Source organism: Notamacropus eugenii, chromosome 1 (assembly GCF_028372415.1).
Source record: "Notamacropus eugenii isolate mMacEug1 chromosome 1, mMacEug1.pri_v2, whole genome shotgun sequence".
In the NCBI taxonomy this organism is placed as follows: domain Eukaryota; kingdom Metazoa; phylum Chordata; class Mammalia; order Diprotodontia; family Macropodidae; genus Notamacropus; species Notamacropus eugenii.
In genome coordinates, this window is record NC_092872.1 from 9,631,007 (window position 1) to 9,651,628 (window position 20,622).

The 20,622-nt window shown below is 43.9% G+C and overlaps 1 protein-coding gene across 16 annotated transcripts in view; it reads right to left on the minus strand.

The window, feature by feature from the left end:
- Positions 1–20,622, minus strand: part of OBSCN (obscurin, cytoskeletal calmodulin and titin-interacting RhoGEF) — a 322,112-nt gene that overhangs the window by 243,524 nt on the left and 57,966 nt on the right. For 15 of the 16 annotated variants that reach the window (XM_072652736.1, XM_072652744.1, XM_072652762.1 and 12 more), the window contains 7 exons: positions 19,604–19,879; positions 16,507–16,782; positions 11,922–12,197; positions 9,740–10,015; positions 7,336–7,611; positions 3,459–3,734; positions 277–552 (listed from right to left, as the gene is read on the minus strand). In XM_072652736.1, the coding sequence (XP_072508837.1) occupies positions 277–552; positions 3,459–3,734; positions 7,336–7,611; positions 9,740–10,015; positions 11,922–12,197; positions 16,507–16,782; positions 19,604–19,879 (1,932 nt within the window). The remainder of the gene's footprint in view (positions 1–276; positions 553–3,458; positions 3,735–7,335; positions 7,612–9,739; positions 10,016–11,921; positions 12,198–16,506; positions 16,783–19,603; positions 19,880–20,622) is intronic. The other variant, XM_072652782.1, reaches the window with a different exon arrangement.

Genomic DNA, 20,622 nt, shown 5'->3' on the forward strand with positions numbered 1-20,622 from the left:
GTTTTCTCTTCCATCATTTGTAATATTTATACTACCTGTCTCCCATGGTTCTCACAAGGAATCTGCTCTACAAACCCTGATGCACTATATAACAGTTATTACTATAAGCAAATTTGAAAAGCTTTGCATGTCATAGTAATTGCTAAGGACCAGATCAGCAAAATTCAGAGGGCTTTATCACCATGAGACTGGGCATAGGGTGATGACATTAGGGGGTCACATCAGTTTCTAAAGACCATCTCCTAAGGTGAGGGGGCTAATTGCCCAGGAACTGACCTTTGACATCCAAGTGGAAGGTGACCTTCTGGCCCCCAGTCTCACAGGTATACTCCCCAGCATCTGCCTTCCCAGCCTGCTGCACCACCAGCTGCCGGTTGCAGCCCTTGGCCTCCACATGCACCTTCTGGCTGGCACTCAGTTTCTTCCCATCCTTGTACCAGGTCACCTCTGTCTTCGCCTCTGCCAGCTCACAGCTCAGGGTGGCGCTGCTACCGGCCACGGCCTCCACCTTGTTCTGTGTCTGCTGCTCCTTGGCAAACACGACTTGGGACTCTGGAAAAAGGGGAACATGAAGCACCAGAGATAACAGTTAAGAGAAAAGAAGGCTTCCCTCTAGCCCTCTGGGCCTGAGCAGAACAACACGAACATCCCTCATTCTCACCATCTTCAGTACACAGACTAGATATGGTTAAGTATTGGTTGTTTTTATAGATAGATACAGATAAAATGGATGTGGATAGCCATAGACCGGATATAGAAAGTACTTGCTGTTTTTATAGAAATTAAAGTCTCAAAACTAAGGAATTTTCTAGCTATAGTAAATAGTACTTATGATTTGCCCTCCATTCAAACGTTCTGATGCCTCAGTGTGCTGTGGAAGAGACTCTGGGTTCTCAAAGGTTCTGTCAGTGGGGACTAAGTCAGGAAGTATAGATTCAATATGGGTTTGTGACAGTGTGTCTGTAACGTAACAACTAACCTAAGTAAATGAGGAGCAACTCAAGCAGAGAGCTATAGAGGATCTATACCCAAAGAAGAACCTTGAGATCGCTGAAGATGTGTGAATAATAAGTAATAGTAATAACTCATTGGTATAGCACTCTGCTGACAAGATCTGCACATACATTGTCTCATGTAAGCCTCTCACTGAACCTGTCTTTTAGAGATTTTAGAGATGAGGATACTGAGTCAGAGAGAGGCTTAGTTGATCACCCAGGACCTTATAGCTTGTGTCTGCCTTAAGTAAGATATGAACCCAGGCTGATGAGCAGGACAGAACTATGTAGGGAGAATGCTAGACAAGAGACGCGCAGTGTTGCATTGTTAGGAGCGCACTGCAGTTTTCACTGTGAGCATTAAAATCTCAGAAATGGTCAGACGCTACAGATCACAAAGCGTTATTAATAAAAATTAAACTTTAATTTTGTGAGTGCATTAATTCCTCACACCCCTGTACACTGGTACCCTTAAGGTACTGAAATAACCAGGGAAGGACTCTTGGTGCATCGAGTGAGCTTTTCTATGGAGACTATATATAAGGACACAGACAAGCATTATATTGGACAAGAAAAGGTGAGCACCTGTAGGCACTGGTCTAAAAATGCACCAAACATTGCCACCTAGTGGTGAAAAGTGAGAGGACAGAAGCTTGTTGTGGTTGCTAAGGTTACGCAGAAGCAACCTGCCCAAGGAAAACACTGCCCAATTTTGTTTGAGATAGGGAGGTTAAGTGCCTTGTATATGTCAGAAGTCATTTATACTTGTCATCTATATAACGCCATGAGTGCTTTACAAAGTGCTTTCCTGACAATTACCCTGTGTGGGGACGTATGTGTACATGTTTTTAGACTCATTTCACAAATGAGTAAACTGAGACTCACGGAGGGGGATTGACTTGCCCAGGGTCACACAGCTAATAAGTGTAGAAGTCAGATTGTGAGCCTTGACTTCAGGATCATTCTACTAGGTCCATAGATTTAGAGCTGGAAAGGACCTTAGAAGTCAAGTTCTTTCCCCTCATTTTACAGATAAGGCAACTGAGGCTTATGAGGTTAGGTAAAAAAGACTTCCCAGTTTTCTTAGGTCCTACTACCCCCACATACTTCATGATCCATACATCATAATCCAGCCTCCTCCTGCTCTTCTTACAGGAGGCTCCTACTTCAGCTGTTTTCTCTAGCTATCCCCTGTGCCTCAAATCCTCTCCCTCCTCACCTCCACCTTCTTCCCAGGCCTCCTTCAAGTCCCAGATAAAATTCTACCTTCTGGAAGGAGCCCTTCCCAACCCCTTTCATGAAAGGCTACTGCCTTCCCTCTCTTGATCATCTCCAGTTTATCCTGCCTGTATCTTGTTTGTCCACAGACATTTGCACGTTGTCTCCCCCATTAGATCGTGGGCTCCCTAAAATCAGGGATTCCTCGTTTTGTCTTTTTTTTTCTGGTATCCTCAACTTTTAGCACAGTTCCTGACATATAGTAGGAGCTTAATAAATACTTGCTGATTTAACTCGCCCATGTTCATACAACTACTCAAAGCCAGAGGCACAAATGGAACCCAGGTTCTCCTAGTTGGGAAGTCGGCCCACCATGCCCTGCAGTCTCAGCATTCTCTCTGCTGCCACATGCTCTATCTCCATCATATGTGATGATTAGGGAAGTCTTGGAGATACAGATGTCTGACTAGTCTTGGGCACCCACGTGCTACAAAGTACAGCCCAGGGCACCATATATAATGCTTCCCTGAAGAGCTGAAGTTATAAAGACCTCTAAGCAGGAAGACAGGGAGAAGATTCGAGAGACAAACAGTTTTGAAAGACGTAAGCCCTCTGAGCCATGCAGGGATCATCCACGTGATTTCAAAGACCGGATGACGAAGCATGTGACCCAGCCTCTGGCAGAGAGGGATGGACTCACGGTGGAGAATGAGACGTTCGTTCTGGATGTGGCCAATTTAAAAATTTGCTTTATTTGATTACTCATATTTATATGTGTGCATGCATTTATTATTCATATTTGTTAAAAAGATGACATTCTTTTTTCAGTGGGGGTCAGGATGGGGTAGAAGGGGAAGAAGAGAAAATAGATTTTTCTTGATTAAAAAAATTAATTAAAAAAATCATTATATACCTTTTAAAAATGTGGAATGAAGCAGATTCTATTTCATATAGAGTCCTTTCTTGTGTTCTGATATATATATACATATATTATATGTTTTCTTTTTGGTGATTAAAATTAAAATTAAAAAAAAAAATAAAAAACCAAAACCAGCAAAACTCTTTTAAATAATTAAAGAATGTACAAGTCAGGGGGACAGAGGAAGATACTAAGGGCCAGGCAGGACTTGAGAAACAAGTTTTTTAAAGAAATCCAAATAACAGCCAGAACGGAAAAGGTATCTAGACTATATGTAACTCCCTCAGTGGAATTAGAATGCTTCATGAACACCTGGAGAGGCTGACCTTTGACATCCAGATGGAAGGTGACCTTCTGGCCCCCAGCCTCACAGGTGTACTCCCCAGCATCTGCCTTCCCAGCCTGCTGCACCACCAGCTGCCGGCTGCGGCCCTTGGCCTCCACATGCACCTTCTGGCTGGTACTCAGTTTCTTTCCATCCTTGTACCAGGTCACTGCTGTCTGTGCCTCAGCCACCTCACAGCTCAGGGTGGCGCTGCTACTAGCCACAGCCTCCACCTTGTTCTGTGTCTGCTGCTCCTTGGCAAACACCACTGGGGGCTCTGGGAGAGGAACAGACATACAGAGGATCAAAGAACTAATCCATTTTCTAGAAATTGAAGGCTTGAGTCAGAGTAGTCTCAAAATGGATATATACCACATATTAGATGACACCACGATGAAGCACAAAACTACCACTAGGCCTGAAGAGCTGTTGGCAATAAATGGACAAGGAGGAGGGAGGAATTCTGGGAAATTTGGGTGTCTCCAAGTATTAGAGGAGCTAATTTGGAAGAGCCCACTCCACAGGTTAGAGCTATAAGGTACTTAAATCTCATCTTGTCCATCTTGGTTTTTTTTTTCACCTTAGAGGACAGAGCTAAGAACAATGGGCAGAGGTGTTCAGGGAAGTAGCTTTAGATTTGATGTTGGGAAAAATTCCCCAAGCTATCCAAAGGGGAAACTGGTTGCTTTTGAGGGGCAATGGGTTCATCTTCATTGGCAATCTTAAAGAAAAATCTGGATCCTCATTGGGTAAAGGAAATGGACAAAGGGACTCATTTATTTTAGTTGATGTCAGGCTGAGGTTCCTTCTAATTATACAGTACTGTAACTCTATCACTGTCTTCCACTTAACTATATAGAGTGTTCCAAAAGTCTTAGTGCAGTTTTAAGCTATTTTATTTAAGCTTTAAGAGCTTAAAGCTGCACCAAGACTTTTGGGACACTGTATATGGGGGACTCCACGATTCATACTGAGGAGAGACTTTGACTTCCAAAGCTCATTTGAATCCAGTTTTAGAAGGTGAATTAACTGCATATGGCAATTTCTCTGTCACTTAGACCCCAGGTGTCCATGTACAGGCCAAGTATGTTGTGGCTAACCAGAAGGTGTGGTCCAGTGAGATATTTGACAATTAAAAAAAAAAAACAACTCAATTCATTAAATAGCATAAGAAGACCTGACCACTTACAATTTCTGGCTGTGTGGTCAAACTCTAGTCAATGTTTGGTTTTTCCTAAGCGTAAATACGTGTGTATGTGCGTGCGTGCGTGCGTGTGTGCGTGTGTGTGTGAATGCTGAGAAGGAACATCAAGGATGGAAATCTGGCATCAGAAATGAGCTGTGCCCTAGCTGAACACCCCACACACTTCTCTGAGTGCAGATAGAAGTATAATTTTTCACTTTATTTTTCTTGCTTTTTTTTTTTGCAGCACAACTGATTAGGAAATAAGTTTTGCATGACTCCATATGTATAATGGGTACAGTAATTCATGCCTTTCCAATGGGTAGGAGAGGGAGTGTAGAGAGAGAGAGAATTTGAAAATGAAAATAAAATATAAAAAAAATTAACAGTAATAAAGAATACTTATACATCTTAAACACCGGCATTTTCACTGCCTTGGGTCTGCCTATCTAGTAGCAATGTGACCTTAAGCAACACATTTCTCTCTGGGCCTCAGTTTCCCCCTATTTAAAATGGAAGAAGCAGATTAGATGACACATAAGGGCTCTTTTCATCGGGACCACATATCTTGTGGGCCTATGATTCTGTGACTCAGTCGGAATGCATCAGTGGTTACCAATAGACCCCAAGTGGCACTTCTGTGTGAAAGATGCTGAATAAAGCTGTAAACCCTTCATTAGATGATAAGATCTTTGAGGGCAGGGCCTATCTTTTGCCTCTTTTTGTATCCTAAGCACTTAGTACAGTGCCTGACATATAGAAGGCTTTAATAAATGCTTACTGATTGATTGATAAAAGAACCTGTTAGGGCTGTTTCTACATTACTGCTTTATAAAATCCTGTATTTTTACAATAGTTTGACGATTGTTACATCTGGAATTGATTTTCTGATGAGGTGGCGCTTTATTGAAAAGTAGCAGCAATTTTTTTTTAATTCTAGAGAAAAAGACTCAAGAAAGGAAAGAAGCAAACAAGATGCTTCCATTTCTATCTTATTAAAGTTAATTTGTTGTTGTTGTTTTGACAGGACCCTATTTTATGGACAAAGAGAATTTCCAGGGAAAAACTCCCTTTACCAATGCAGAAGCTATTCTGGAGGCGACAGTCTCAGGGAGCTGCCCAGGACACTGAGATTAACTGACCTGTCCTCATGTGGTCAGTATGTGTCAAGGGCAGAACCTGAACCCAGGTCTTTCCACCTCTGAGGGTGGCTCTCTATCCACTTCACCTCAGTGCCTCTCAAAAGTTAACATACATATTTTTTTAAAATGCCACAATAACAAAGTTTTGAGTTTGCCCTAACAAGTGTTGGTAATGCATTTTTGCTTATTGTTAATATAATTTTGCTTCTTAATGGGAAGATCTTCCCCACCCATCAACAGGCCTGCCCATTAAGGGGAGTTTGATTGGGGAAGATTTGTAGGAAAGCCCACAGCTTTTGTTCATTTTCTAGTGAGGCACTGGTTCTCAAGGGTCGTGATGCCCTCTGGCTATAAAAAATGTATAAATACTCTGAGGTGAGGTTTACTTTGGGGCTTACTCTGTTTGGCCAGAGGAGAGTCTAGGAAGCCACTAAGGAGCCCCTCACCAACCAGCTTTGAGAACCCAGATGTTGGTGCTTCCCCTCTGAAACTATATATACATGGTCAGGCAGTTGCATCTGTCTGTTGAACTGTGACGTATGTATTGCTTACTGTCAGGCAGGTTGGAAACACTGTCAATTGATTTGGATTTCTCTGTATTTTCTCTGAAGCTCAGGGTGCTGACTTTCCCCTGAACTAAGTGAATGATGCATGTGCCTGATTAAAGTGATCATTGGCTCCTTGAAAGTTGTCTTTCCTTTTATAAATGCAGATCTAAGAATCTGTGCTAGCAGCCCCCCCTGTGTATGTCGGGGTGCTTACTGATACGCAAAGCTTCAAGAGAAGCAGCCTAGCATGGTGGAAACAGTACTGGATTTGGAGTTCGATGTTCAAATCCTTCCTCAGTACCTGTTGCATTGTCCCAAATGATCTAAGTCTCTGGGCCCTGATTTCCTCATAAGTAGCAAAATAAGGAGCACAGCAAAGTGGCGCAGTGAGTGCCAGGCCTGCAGTCAGCAAGACGTAGGCTCAAATCCAGTCTCAGACACTTACTACTAGCTGTGTGACCCCGGGCAACTCACTTAACCTTGTTAGTCTCAGTTTCCTAATTTGTAAAAACTAAGCAGGAGAGGGAAATGGCAAACCACTCCAGTATCTTTGAAAGAAAACCCCAAATGGGATCATGAAGAACTGAACGTGACCCGAACAACAAAAAGCATAATGAGGGAACTAGACTACCTTGCTACCACGCTATGTGGACATAATTTTTTTTAAAATTCTTTTTCGTGAATATTTGGTTTTGTTGGTGGTGGCTAAGGTTAGAACAATTTAAAGAAGGGAAAAAACCATAGATGTCCCTGCTTAGGACTCGTATTAGCATTTAGATCATCTGGGTCCAACTTTCTGGTTTTAAAGATGAGAAAAATGAAAGTCAGAAGGATCAATCATTTTGTCCAGAAAGTAAGGACCAAACCTGGGTTTTTCCTAGTCTTTCTGAAGCATTAAATTACCTCACAACTCCAGTTTCCAGGCTGTTGGTAACATACACACAAATCTATCTATATACACTAAAATCAGGAGGAATTGTGATTCCCAGATTCAAGGCCACTGACCTTTGACATCCAGATGGAAGGTGACCTTCTGGCCCCCAGCCTCACAGGTGTACTCCCCAGCATCTGCCTTCCCAGCCTGCTGCACCACCAGCTGCCGGCTGCGGCCCTTGGCCTCCACATGTACCTTCTGGCTGGCACTCAGTTTCTTCCCATCCTTGTACCAGGTCACCGCTGTCTGTGCCTCGGCCACCTCGCAGCTCAGGGTGGCGCTGCTACCAGCCACGGCCTCCACCTTGTTCTGTGTCTGCTGCTCCTTGGCAAACACCACTGGGGGCTCTAGGACAAGAGGTACACGTAGGGGTAGAGACAAAAATTAAAAAACAAGGTTATTTTCCTCTCCACCTGTGGATCTGGGTCAAGTAAAACTGATTTGAGATGATGAAAAACTGAGTCCACTAGAGGAGACCCTTGCTGCTGCAGTCTCTGGTTCCTATTCAACCATTCCTTTGCATACGTTTTGCTCTAGCTTGCATTGTAATCTTTGAAGGACATATCTCTTAGAGATGCAAATTTCTTGTCATTCAGAAAGGCTGGGGAAATGGGAGGAGATCTGAATCTCATGAAGCCAGTTTCCTCATCTGTAAAATGGGAACAATCATACTGGCATTCCATACCTCACAGGGTACTTATCAGCATCAAATAAGATAGCCTATATAGAATATTCTGAAAGCCTGAAAGTGTTTGATAAATCAATGGATCACTCAACAGGAATTTATTTATTAAGTGTGCCAGGCACTGCTCTAAGAACTGAGGATTCAAAGAAAATTCAGAATTGTCTTTCCCCTCCAGGAACCAACATTCTAATGGGGAGAAAGGAAAGGAGGGAGGACAATATATCAAAATCATAACAGATCAGACAAATATAGGAGATAAAGGTGAGGGGTAAGGTAGGGAAGCAGGGCCCTACCTGAGCTTGAAGAACCAGGAAATGCCTCCTAAAAGGTGCTACTTCAGCTGAGTCTCAAAAGAAGCAAGAGACTCTAAGAGCTGGAGGTTGGGAGGGAAAGCATTCCAGGCATGGGGAATGACCAGTGCAAAGGCATGGAGAAGGGAGATGAAATTTTGTGTTTGAGAAACAGCAAGTAGACCTATGTGACTGGATCATAGAATAGATATGGAAGAGAGTGTGTTATTGGATAAGTAGGAAGGGAACAGGTTGGGAAGACCTTTAAATGTCAAACGAAGGCCTTTCTATGTGATCCTGCAGGCAATAGGAAATCACTGGTATTTACTGATCCATGTTTGAGGAAAATAGTTGGCAACTATCTGGAGAATGTGCAGAGAGAACTGAGTCAGAAAGACTCGGGCTATTATAAGACAAGGCAATAATGAGGCTCACTCAAGCCAGGAGTGATGAGGATGTGGCTGTAGGCACAGAGAGAAGGTGCGGTCAATTGGAGGTGCTGTAAATGCCTTTTCCTGGCACTAAAAGTCCTTCACAAGCTGGTGACATCCTCCTTTTCTAGTCTCTTCTCATAATACCACATACCCCATGTCACCCAAATGGAACCTCTACCTAGAAGGTTAAGTTCCAGCATGTCCTTTAAGGCCCCTCTCAAATGCCATCTCCTCTAAGAAGCCTTAGCTGATCCTCTCTGTGGTAAAGGTCTCCTTCATTGTACCTCACACATAACATTCAAACTTGATTCTATGTGTTGTGAGCTGGCCAAACACAGCTTAACAGGTGCGGCCCCACCCCCTTCTCCTCTATATATGAATGGATAAGAAGGCTTAACCCACCTGGAGACTGGGCACTGGCCCCTTCCCCAACTGCTTCCTTCCTATGACATAATTAGAGTGAAGTTCCTGGGACCTTGCCCCTGATGCCTCATTCCTTATTAGACAATTCAGAAAACAGGAAGGAAGGAAGGAGGTAGGCATTAAGCACCTACTGTGTTCTGTACACTGCGCTAAGCACTTCACAAATAATGCCTCATTTGAGCCTCACCACAACCCTGGGAGATAGGTGCTATTATTGTCCTCATTTTACAGATGAGGAAACTGAGGTAGAGGGTAGTTAAGTGACTTGTCCAGGGTCACACAGCTCGTCAGCATTTGAGGCTAGATTTGATATCAGGTCTTTGTGATTTCAGGCTGTCTTCTACCCACTGCATCACTAACTACCTGTAGGGGTAGAGAGGGAATTGATTGGCCCAGGTCTTCTAATGCCAAGTGTTCTTGGCACTGTACCATGTTGCCATCTCCTCATGACTTCAGGGCAATGGAGATGGAGGGAAAGGAAGGGGAAGAAGGAAAAAGAGAGATGATCATCTGTGCCCAAGATGTGGCACAGAAATAATGCCATCAGACCATGTGAAACATTGGCTGCCCTTTCTAGACTAGAAGTGATATCCTTCTCCTCATCCCGAAGCATCCTGGGTAAAGTCACTGCCCAAGGACTGACCTTTGACATCCAGATGGAAGGTGACCTTCTGGCCCCCAGCCTCACAGGTGTACTCCCCAGCATCTGCCTTCCCAGCCTGCTGCACCACCAGCTGCCGGCTGCGGCCCTTGGCCTCCACATGCACCTTTTGGCTGGCACTCAGTTTCTTTCCTTCCTTGTACCAGGTCACCGTTGTCTGCGCCTCGGCCACCTCGCAGCTTAGGCTGGTGCTGCTACCAGCCATGACCTCCACCTTGTTCTGTGTCTGCTGCTCCTTGGCAAACACTACTGGAGGCTCTGAGAGAATCACAAACACTGGGTCAAAGACTCTACTCAGGGCACTGAGTCACCTCACCAGAACTAAAGTCTGGAGGTGAGGCATTTGCTGTTGAAAGGCAAGACCCCTGCCCAGTCTATTAGATACTCTAAATAAATATTCAGAGAATAAGAAAAAGGGACAGGAGATTTCTGGATGAGGGAAAATTTCCTAACAGCCAGAAGGAGGGGCACAAAAAGACCTTCCAGAATCAGGGAAGTTCTAAAAGTGCTGCGAAGGAGGGGCAACTTCCCTAAGGTACAGATAACAGAAACCATGTTTGTGGAGACAGAGTTGGATGCACTGACTGGCCTCCACCTTAACTGCTGGGCATTTCCTCTTTAGGCTTGTTGAGAAACGTGATCAGCTCCATCCCACAGATTGTGAAAGGTCCCTCTTTTCCCTTCCTCCTCATCCTACATCCCTTTCTTTGCCCTGTATCACATGAAGAGTCTTCCTTGCCGAAGCTAGCCCTTCTGCATCCAATCTAAAGTAATGTCATTCCACCCCGTCTTCTCCAGCACACTGTCCCCCTACTGTTCTCCCTCTCTCACTTATCTTCAATCCCTCCCTGTCCTCAAGGTGTTTTCCTACTGCCTTTACACATATCCCTATCTGTAAAAATCTTCATTTGATCAGCCTATCCTTCCTAGATATCTTATATCTCTTCTCTCAGCTATCTATAATACATTATATCACCCTGCCTCCACAGATTATAATAATATTATAAGGGATTATAATTATCATTGTCATCGGGTACATGTGATACATTCAAAATTAAAATAGGATTTTTATCTGCTGATTTCAGTCATCTGTGGCATAGATCCCTTCTAATTTGTTGTTCAGCTACGTCCTACTCTTCATGACTCCATTTGGGATTTTCTTGACAAATATACAAATACCATTTCCTTCTCCAGCTCATTTTACAGATGAGGAAAATGAGGCAAACAGGGTCAATTGACTTGCCCAGAGTCACCCAGCTAGTAAGTGTCTAAAGCTGGATTTGATCTCAGGAAGATGAGTTTTTCTGACTCCAGACCAAGTGCTCTATCCACTGTGCCACCTGGCTCCCCTTCAGTAGTAAGGATAACTGAAGGGAAACTCTACGACTGTCTAATTTATCTCTGTCAAGTATAATGAATGGTCATGGATCCCAGCTCTTCCTTTATCCTCTATACCTCTCTGTGTCTGTGTGTCTGTGTCTGTAGGTCTCTCTTTCCCTCTCTTCCCTTTATCTCTCTCATTCTCCCCTTTTCTCTCTTCCTCTTTCCTCCTCTCTTACAGCACCAAGCCTCAAGCCAGAGCCTCAACCCTCCCCCCCCAACAACCCCCCCCCTCGCCACACACACACCTGGAAGGCCTACTACACTTCTTTAAGTGCCCTGGGGTCCACTGTCCTGTTCCAGTATCTAATTATGAAACCAAAAGCCAGCTACCACAGCCCTTCCCCAAATTCCAAACCGATAAATGATGCTTCAGATACAAAAGCTTTACACAAAGATAGTCCTTCATCTTTCTTGTGTGGTCATTGACTTAAGACTACATCACCCACTTAAAGAGCAATGGTTGCTGAATGGTGGGGCCAACAGATAAGTCTTTAGTAAGTCCCCCAATTACCCCCATTTACCAGGATTGACAGAGTAGGTGTTAATGAAGCCAGACCTGAGAATTCACTCAGACACTCAGATCCTTTCTACCATGTTAATCACAATTCTGTGCCATTCTTTCCCTGCCAAGCACTTCTGCAGTCTCTTGCTCATCTCTGCCTGTTAACCCAGGGTACACACGTAGGACACACTAGCAGTCACAAAGAGAAGCTCAGAGGTGCAGCAAGATTCCTCTCCAGTCATAACTAAACTACCAAGAAGTGACCCTGCAGTGACTAACCTTTGACATCCAGATGGAAGGTGACCTTCTGGCCCCCAGCCTCACAGGTGTACTCCCCAGCATCTGCCTTCCCAGCCTGCTGCACCACCAGCTGCCGGCCCCGGCCCTTGGCCTCCACATGCACCTTCTGGCTGGGGGTCAGTTTCTTCCCATCCTTGTACCAGGTCACCTCTGTCTGGGCCTGGGCCAGCTCGCAGCTCAGGGTGGCATTGTTACCCACCACAGCCTCTACTTTGTTCTGTGTCTTCTGCTCCTTGGCAAACACCACTGTGACCTCTAGAGGAAAAAGGTAAAGTCAGAGAATCCAAATGAACTATCAGATTGTTTCCGTCTAAATCTGCAGCACTGGATAGAAAAGTCAACTCTGGGTTCTAAAGGAACACAATCAGTAATCCAACTTGTTGTTGTGTCTGTCCTTTGTTCTCCAACAGGACCATGACATCAAGATGATGACATGACTTGCAGATGACTTTGATTTGAGTGAGGGAGGGTTGTGCAAGGTCACCAGCCTCACTTTCTTCTCCTGAGCCATCTGGGTCCAGTGGCCAGATATTCATCAGGATGACTGGAGATGGCCCAGGAAGCAATGTGAGACCCTGACCCTTTCAGGCTAAGGTCTTATCACATGCTCACTTTGAGTGAGATACAGCCATTCAATGAATAGGCTTCATTAACTTACTCAAGGGATGTCCCCTATAATAAAAAAAAAATCAAATTGGGAGGGGAAGACCCTCATAGTTCCTGGGTAAAAGAGAAATAATCACTATTTAGTTATTACAGGGAACCAAAAGCAGAGGGGCATGAGAGGGAAAGCAGTTTGGATCTGATGGGCTTCCGCTGCCTCATCCTTGGGGGGCACTTGGCCAGAGATCTCCAGGTCCTGTCTGAACCTCTGTCCCTAGCTCTGGCCTCTGTCCATCCATCCTTCATTCATTCATTTGTTGTTTATTATTGCCGCTGTTATTTAGAAACTGGACACTATTGTCTCCCTTTGCTCTGTCCATTTAGTGCCCCCAGGGCTCTTAGCTCAGCCTAAACTTAAGCAGTCTTTTGTGGTCTCCATCCCAGAGTCCTGTGAGCATTCCCTCCAAGCCCCAGGCTGCATACCCTTTGTTTGACCCTAGGAGTTCTATAAATTCAAGCCAGCCCTCATTTATAGTGGCAGGGAGAAACCTGACATAGGATCTGAGTTAGTAGCAGATAAGCCCCGCACCCCTACCCCAAAGCCCTATCCCCACAAGGAATCCTCCCACCTCCAGTCCCCCCTCATCAGTGCCCAAGGTTTGACCTCTTCTTTTAGCCCACATGTTGGGTTGGTAAACTGAGTTTCCTCTGTTCATCTCTTCTCTCTCCAAAGGATCCCTTGTTCCCTACCATCCTCTCTCACCCCCCGTATCCTTCTCTCGCCTTTATTTACAAGGGTAAATAAAACACAAACCCTTCTTTCAAAAAGCTTAATATCTAATTGGGGAGGAAGGGGGCAGAGAGAGGAAGACACTTAGAAGAATAGCTAATAAAAGAACATGAACAAAGTGTAAAGAAAAGAGCCACAGGAAGAGTTGGGAGGGATTTCAGGAGGGGAAGGAGGGGTAAGGAGAGGGTCAGGAAAAATGGTGCTTGAGCTGGGCTTCAGAAGGAAGGTGGAAAGGACGTCAACAGATGGAGATGGGGCAAGGAGGGGCTCATACTAGGCTAGGGAGATGGGATGGACAAAGGAATGGATGGAGAGAGCAGTCCATTGTGGTGGCAATCACAAAATAAATGAAGATTAGGTGTGAGATAAACATGGACACCAGCCATAGTCAGGATACTCTAAGCAATTAATGGAGTGAACAACACAGGACATCCACTGGCTTTACAGAAACTAAGGGTCTTGACTTAGGGTTATGAAATTTTCAGGTTGGAGGGCTTCAAATGACAAAAGGGGCTTACTATAGCCTAAAGCCATTAGTTGTAAATAGCTTCAGAAAAAAGGGGTTCAAAGCCCTGCAATGGCATTGACCAGCACCACTCTCTTGCCCCAGACTAGACATGACATTCCATGGGGAGCCTGAGGGCAGAGGACTGGGTCATCCCCCTGATCTTAGGCAGAAAATTTCTAATAGCGAAGCCTACATTTGCATTAGTTCTGTAGGCTGCTGCATCACACTGCTAAGCCATAGTGGGTTGTCACATTCCAGTCTTTTCACTAAACTTTCCTAAGGCTCCCTGTCCTGGCTGGAACTGTTCAGAACATACTTTTAAGGTTAATCTGCATTATTAACACATATCCCCTCACTTTCTTAAATCAACAAAACAGTAAGTCAAGCCCTGATTTGTAGCATCTGCCCATTTTCAAGGGGTAACATTTTGAAGGGCAGCTAGATGGTTCAATGGATAGAATACCAGCCCTAGAGTCAGGAAAATCTAAGTTCAAATCTGGCCTCAGAAATTTATATGACCCTAGGCAAGCCACTTAACCCTGTCTGCCTCGGTTTTCTCATCTGTAAAATGAGTTGGAGAAAGAAATGGAAAACCATCTCAGTATCATTGCCAAGAAAACTCCAAATGGTGACGTGAAGAGTTGGACGCAACTAAACAGTCACAACAAGCCATAAATACTCATGATGAAAATTTAACAATCAGTTTTCATGAGTTTAAGCTCGTTCCAGCAAACCCCTGGTCCTGGGTGCCTCCATGTGGAAGGCCTTGACAAGCTAGAGGACAGCCAGGACAGTGAGAGGACTCAGTATTTAGGGGAAAGAAAGTGGAGATGTTTAACTTGGAAAAGAGGAGATTAAGCTATCTTTAAGTAAGTACCAAAAGGCAGAAGAGGGACCAGACTGGCTTTTCTAGACTCTTGAGGTCACAATGAAGAGCAAGGGGTGGATGCTGTAGAAGGACAATTTTAAGCTCCAATAGTTTTTTAGCTTTAATAGGTTAAAACTGCACTCAGACTTTTGGGACATCTTGCATAAAGTGTGTGAGGATACTACCTAAACAATTAGAATGATCCCAAAGGGGAAAGAACTGCCTTGGTAGGTAGTGAACACCTCATCAATGGCATGCTCCAAGCAGAAGTTAAATGACTACATATGGAAGGGATGTGGAGAAGGCTCCTGCTCATATATAGGTTGGCCTGGAGGACCTCGGAAGTCCTGTAGAATTCTGAAGGTCAGTGCTTCCATGAGTCTACAGGATAAGGTTGGGGAATTGAGAAAATGGTTTTTGTAGGTGAGGAAGGCAGAGGACATTGAGTCAGAAACAACTAAGAATTCTGAAAATAATAACTGCTGAAAATCCTTTAATGAAAATATGAATTCTTAGTGAGAACTATGGCATTCAGTGGGTAAAATTCTAATGGTCAGCATGCTTGGGGGCTGACCTTTTTGTTCCTAAACAAGATTTTGGTCTTTTTATGTGCTAGAACACATCTCCAGTTTTATAATGAAATTCAATGAGAAAATCAGATTTGCTCTACAAAAATTCTCCAACTTTCCCAAAACACATCAATTTTTTAAAAAAGCAATACTAGTTTTGCCTGCTCCCACCCAAATGATGCAATTTAACCAAACTACTGGGGTATAACAGCAGCACAGAAAATCCAAAGCCATGAAGAATTCAAAATTCACTTCCACTTGGCTTTGAAATGTAGCATAAAATTGCTTTTTCTTTTGTCTTTTTATCTGGAGTGCCTAGCACATAGTAGGTGTGTGTTGGTTTGGACTAGATTTCACCAGGTTCAGTCTTCTCCTGGGTCAATATTAAAGTGTTATTCTTTGTCCTGGGCACACATTGGCAAGTCAGAAATATGGCTGGGGTCAGAGACAACCACCCTAGGAACTGAAAGGTTAGTGACAATCCACCAAGCAGCTGTCACACCAAAGACAGAATTCCCCTATGGAAAAATGAAAGGTTGCTATCTATTCTGTGTCTTGTATGTGCCTATTTATGTATATATTGCCTCTTCCATTAGAATGTAATCTTCTTGAAGGCAAGAACAGTTTTTTTTTATTTTAAATTTTTAAAATTTCTTTTAATTTTTAAAAATTTTTAAATTTTTCCTTATTTTCCTTATATCCCCAGATCTTAATATAATGCTTGGCACATAGAAGACACGTAAATGGATTGGATGATTCATTTAGATTCACTTTGTAATCCAGCCTCCCATTACTCCCAGTGACAAAGGACTATATGTAGTTTTGGAAGGTACTGGGTAATGAGTACTTAGTACCTGAGGGCTCAGCCTTTACTAGGTGCTGTGTAGAATAGGTTCCATTTAATCTATAAGTCTGAACCCTAGTCTACCCACAGAAAGAACATCAGAGAAATCCAGATAGTAAAATGGGGGTGCCCAGGGCTGGGGATGAGAAAAGTGAATTTGATAATAGACAATGCCAGCAAATCACTGAGAGAGGAGGGTATGAGTAACTCTGGATGCAAAGTTTCGAGGTTCTCTCTGTCTTTGTCCACTTGTCTGTCACATACACACACACACACACACGCACACACACACACACACACACACACACACACACACACACACACACACACATGCAACCCTCTGAATCAGAAGACATTTCACCCTCTACCCCAGACAACTGACCTTTGACATCCAGATGGAAGGTGACCTTCTGGCCCCCAGCCTCACAGGTGTACTCCCCAGCATCTGCCTTCCCAGCCTGCTGCACCACCAGCTGCCGGTTGCGGCCCTTGGCTTCCAAACGTATTTTCTGGCTGGCACTCAGTTTCTTTCCATCCTTGTACCAGGTCACCTCTGTCTGAGCCTGGGCCAGCTCACAGCTCAGGGTGGCATTGCTACCAGCCACGGTCTCCACCTTGTTCTGTGTCTGCTGCTCCTTGGCAAACACCACCACAGGTTCTGGGAAGGGGATGAACACACATGGTCAAAGATATACCACACAGGGCACTAACTCACTTTCCAAAAACTCAATTAGTAATTTTTAGACCAAATGTTAGACTGTGGCACCCTCTGGTGAAGTGTGAGATTACAGCCGGCTCTGATAGATATATTTAAGCAAGAGAAGCCACAAGGAAAAGTTAAGTTCAAAGGACTGCAAGGGTAGGATAAGAGAGAGCCCCTGATGTGATGAATTTTCCCAAAGGCTGGTGGGAGGAACACACTGAGAATTCCAGAGCCAAGACTGCACTACAGAAAGCTAGAAAGGGTTCAGAGAAAAAAAATGAATGACCAGCAGCAACAACCATAAAGTTTTCTGTTCTGTACGATGAGATCATTAAATGATCAAGGTCCTTCCCTGTGCTGACATTCTAAGTTCTATGTTTAAATATGCTTCCCAGTTCTAAAATTTCACGTTCTGAGGTCCCTCCCAGAACTGACATTCCACATTTCTGAGGTCCCTCCCAGATCTGACGTTCCACGTTCTGAGGTCCCTCCCAGATCTAAAACTCTATGTTCTAAGGTCCCTCCCAGAACTGACATTCCACATTTCTGAGGTCCCTCCCAGATCTGACGTTCCATGTTCTGAGGTCCCTCCTAGACTCTAACATTCCATGTTCTAAGGACCCTTACAGCTCTAACATTCTCTATTCTAAAATCCTTCCCTGCTCTGACATTCTAAGTTCTATGTTCTTATGTCCCTTGCAGTGACAACACTGTTATGATATAAGGTCACTTCTGATGCTCATGGAATTGTTCTATGGACTCTGTCTCCTTTTAATAAGCAGAACATCACCTAGAATGTCACAGGGACATTTCCTCTCTTAACCTTGTCATTAAAGTCAAAAGTTTAAAGAATTCCTAAGGAAATCTTTGTTGCTCCATCATTTTCAGCTGCATCTGACTCAGTGACCCCATCTGGGGTTTTCTTGGCAAAGATGCTGGACTGGTTTGCTATTTCCTTCTCCAGCTCATTCTACAGGGAAGGAAACTGTGGCAAATCGGGTTAAGTGACTTGCCCACAGTCACATAGCTAGTAAGTGTCTGAAGCCAAATTTGAACTCAAGAAGATAAGCTTTCCTGACTCCAGTTCTGGCACAAAGCCACTTAGCTGCCTTAAGGAAATCTAAGGATTTCTATTTCCGTTTTGTTTTGAGGAATGTATGCCTGATTTTATCATAGAATGCAGCTGGAAAGATGGATTCACTTTACAGAAATCCTCCAGCTTTCCTTGGCCCCATCTTTGCCACATATCTGATCAGTTGTCAGGTCTTACTGACTTTACCTCTATACCACCTCTCCCATTCATCCCTTCCCTTCTGCTGCCAAAGCCACCAGCCTGGTCCAGGTCCTCACCATCTCTCACAGAGACCCTCTTTCCAATCCCAAATCCTTACAACTCTGAAACGGATATTCTTGAATCAAGGCTTGACCAGGTCATTCCCCTACTTAGTAAAGTCCAGTGGCTCCCTATTACCTCTGAAATGAAATACAAACTCTTCTGGCATTCAAAGCCCTTCACAACCTGGCCCCAGCTAGTGACGCGCTTGAAACACAACTGAGTTCTCTGGGGACAGAAATGGACGCATGACACAACTTATAGCTTAATCTATACCATTAGCATTTGCTCTATCACTTTTTAAAGCAAAGACCTGATCTCTAGCAATTACTAATTTCCAAAGTGTAAACGCTCACCTTGAAAATTTAATAATTGGCTTTCACAAGCCAATTTGAGCTGCCTCCAGCATATCCTTGGCCACAGTCTGTTTTTTCCACCTTTTCTAGAGTATTCCCCTTCATCCATTCTACAGTCCTCTCTTATCTCTATGCCTTTCATCTGGCTATCTAGCCCCCAAACCTGGAAGGCTCTCCCTCCTCACTCTCCCTTCTTAAAATTCCTCCCTTCCTTGAAAATTCAGCTCAATCCTTACCTTCTGAATGAAGCTCCTCCTAATGCCCCCCTGTAAATCACGACTCCCTCAACTCCCCTTGCCCCCAATTATCTCATATCTATTTTTTGTATTTGTATGTAATTTTATATGTACAGGCCTCCTCTGGCTGAATGTAAGTTTCCGAAGGACAGGGATCATTTCTGTCTTCCTAGTACCTAACATGGTTCCCAGAACACAGTCAGCATCTAATAAATGTTTGCTGATTGACTGATTAAGCAAACAATGCATGTACTTCTGTTTTCCTGATTTTCTTTGCATAATGACCATAGCAATTGTGCATCTAGACCTGGGCCTCAGCCTACAGTCCCTTCCTCCAGGTGCCTACAATCCAGGCATCAGAAAGGCCTCTGACCTTGGGATAGCGAGATAGGACAAGAAGAAGAGAGCCCAGATGACTTACTGATAAGGATTCCTAGGATGTAGAGCCACAAAGAACATTAAAGATCACCTTGTCTTACCCTTTTATTGTACAGATGGGGAAACTGAGGTTGAAGGCCCACACAAATGACAGATCTATAACCAGTTATAGGCATAATAAAAGGCAGGGCTGAGATTGGAACTCATTCTTTGATTGTAAATCCAATTTATTCTTTCCACCATGCCAAAAGAGGACTGATGAAGAAACCATAGGGTGAAGAGACATTAGCAGTCCCAGAGTTTCTAGGTCATAATTAAACCTTCCAGCTCATACATACAGGTATGTCCCTTCCTCTCCCAATACACACATACACACACACACACACACACACACACATACACACACGCACGTACACACATGCACACCTGGAACAGAAAGCATTATAATTTCCTTGATCCAGAAAGTAGCTGACCTTTGACGTCCAAGTGGAAGGTGACCTTCTGGCCCCCAGTCTCACAGGTGTACTCCCCAGCATCTGCCTTCCCAGCCTTCTGTATCACCAGCTGCCGGTTGTGGCCCTTGGCCTCCACATGCACCTTCTGACTGGCACTCAGTTTCTTTCCATCCTTGTACCAGGTCACCTCTGTCTTAGTCTCAGCCACCTCACAGCTCAGGGTGGCGCTGCTACCAGCCACAGTCTCCACCTTGCTCTGAGTTTTTTGTTCTTTGGCAAACACCACTACGGATTCTAGAAAAAGGAAGGAAAACACACAGGAGTCAAAGATACAGCCCGCAGAGCACTAACTTACCTTCCAGAAACTGACATTTTGTAGTGAGTACTTTTTAGACCAGAGGACGCTATCAGACACTGGCACCGATACAGAAAATTAAGGCTGTGATTTATGAACCAGACTATTATTATTTGCAGATAAAGGGACAGAAAAAGATAATTTTTCATTTCCACAGCACTTTAAGGTTTGTAAAGCACTGTCCTAACTACATCCCCATTTTACGGATGAGAAAATGAAGGCTCAGAGATGCTAGTAAGCAAAAAAGCCAGGACCTGAATCAAGTGCAAATCCATAAGTCCTTTTGCTACAACTTTGGCGATTGTAGGAGCTTGATCAAGGGCATCCCTTGATTTAGGAGAATTTCCTCTAGGCTGGTGGGAGAAGCACAGAACGAATGCTAAGACTGGAGAGAGCTACAAACTTCTAAAAAAGCTACAAAAAGAAGTTGAACTGTCGGTAATACAACTATTCAGTTTCCTTCTCTATAAAACAATGTGATTGCATTAAATATTCTCTAAGGACCTGTCTCCTTCTCTTAGTCTATGATTCTATGTCTGCTTTTAGTAGAAAGAATATTGCTCCCAGCGTGCTTTGGAACTGACTGCTGTCTCTGTCCCTTTCAAATACTCTAAATTAAGGTGAATTAGGGTATTGTTCTTCTGCTGTGAAAATTAATGTATGTCAGATTTTATAATCAAGT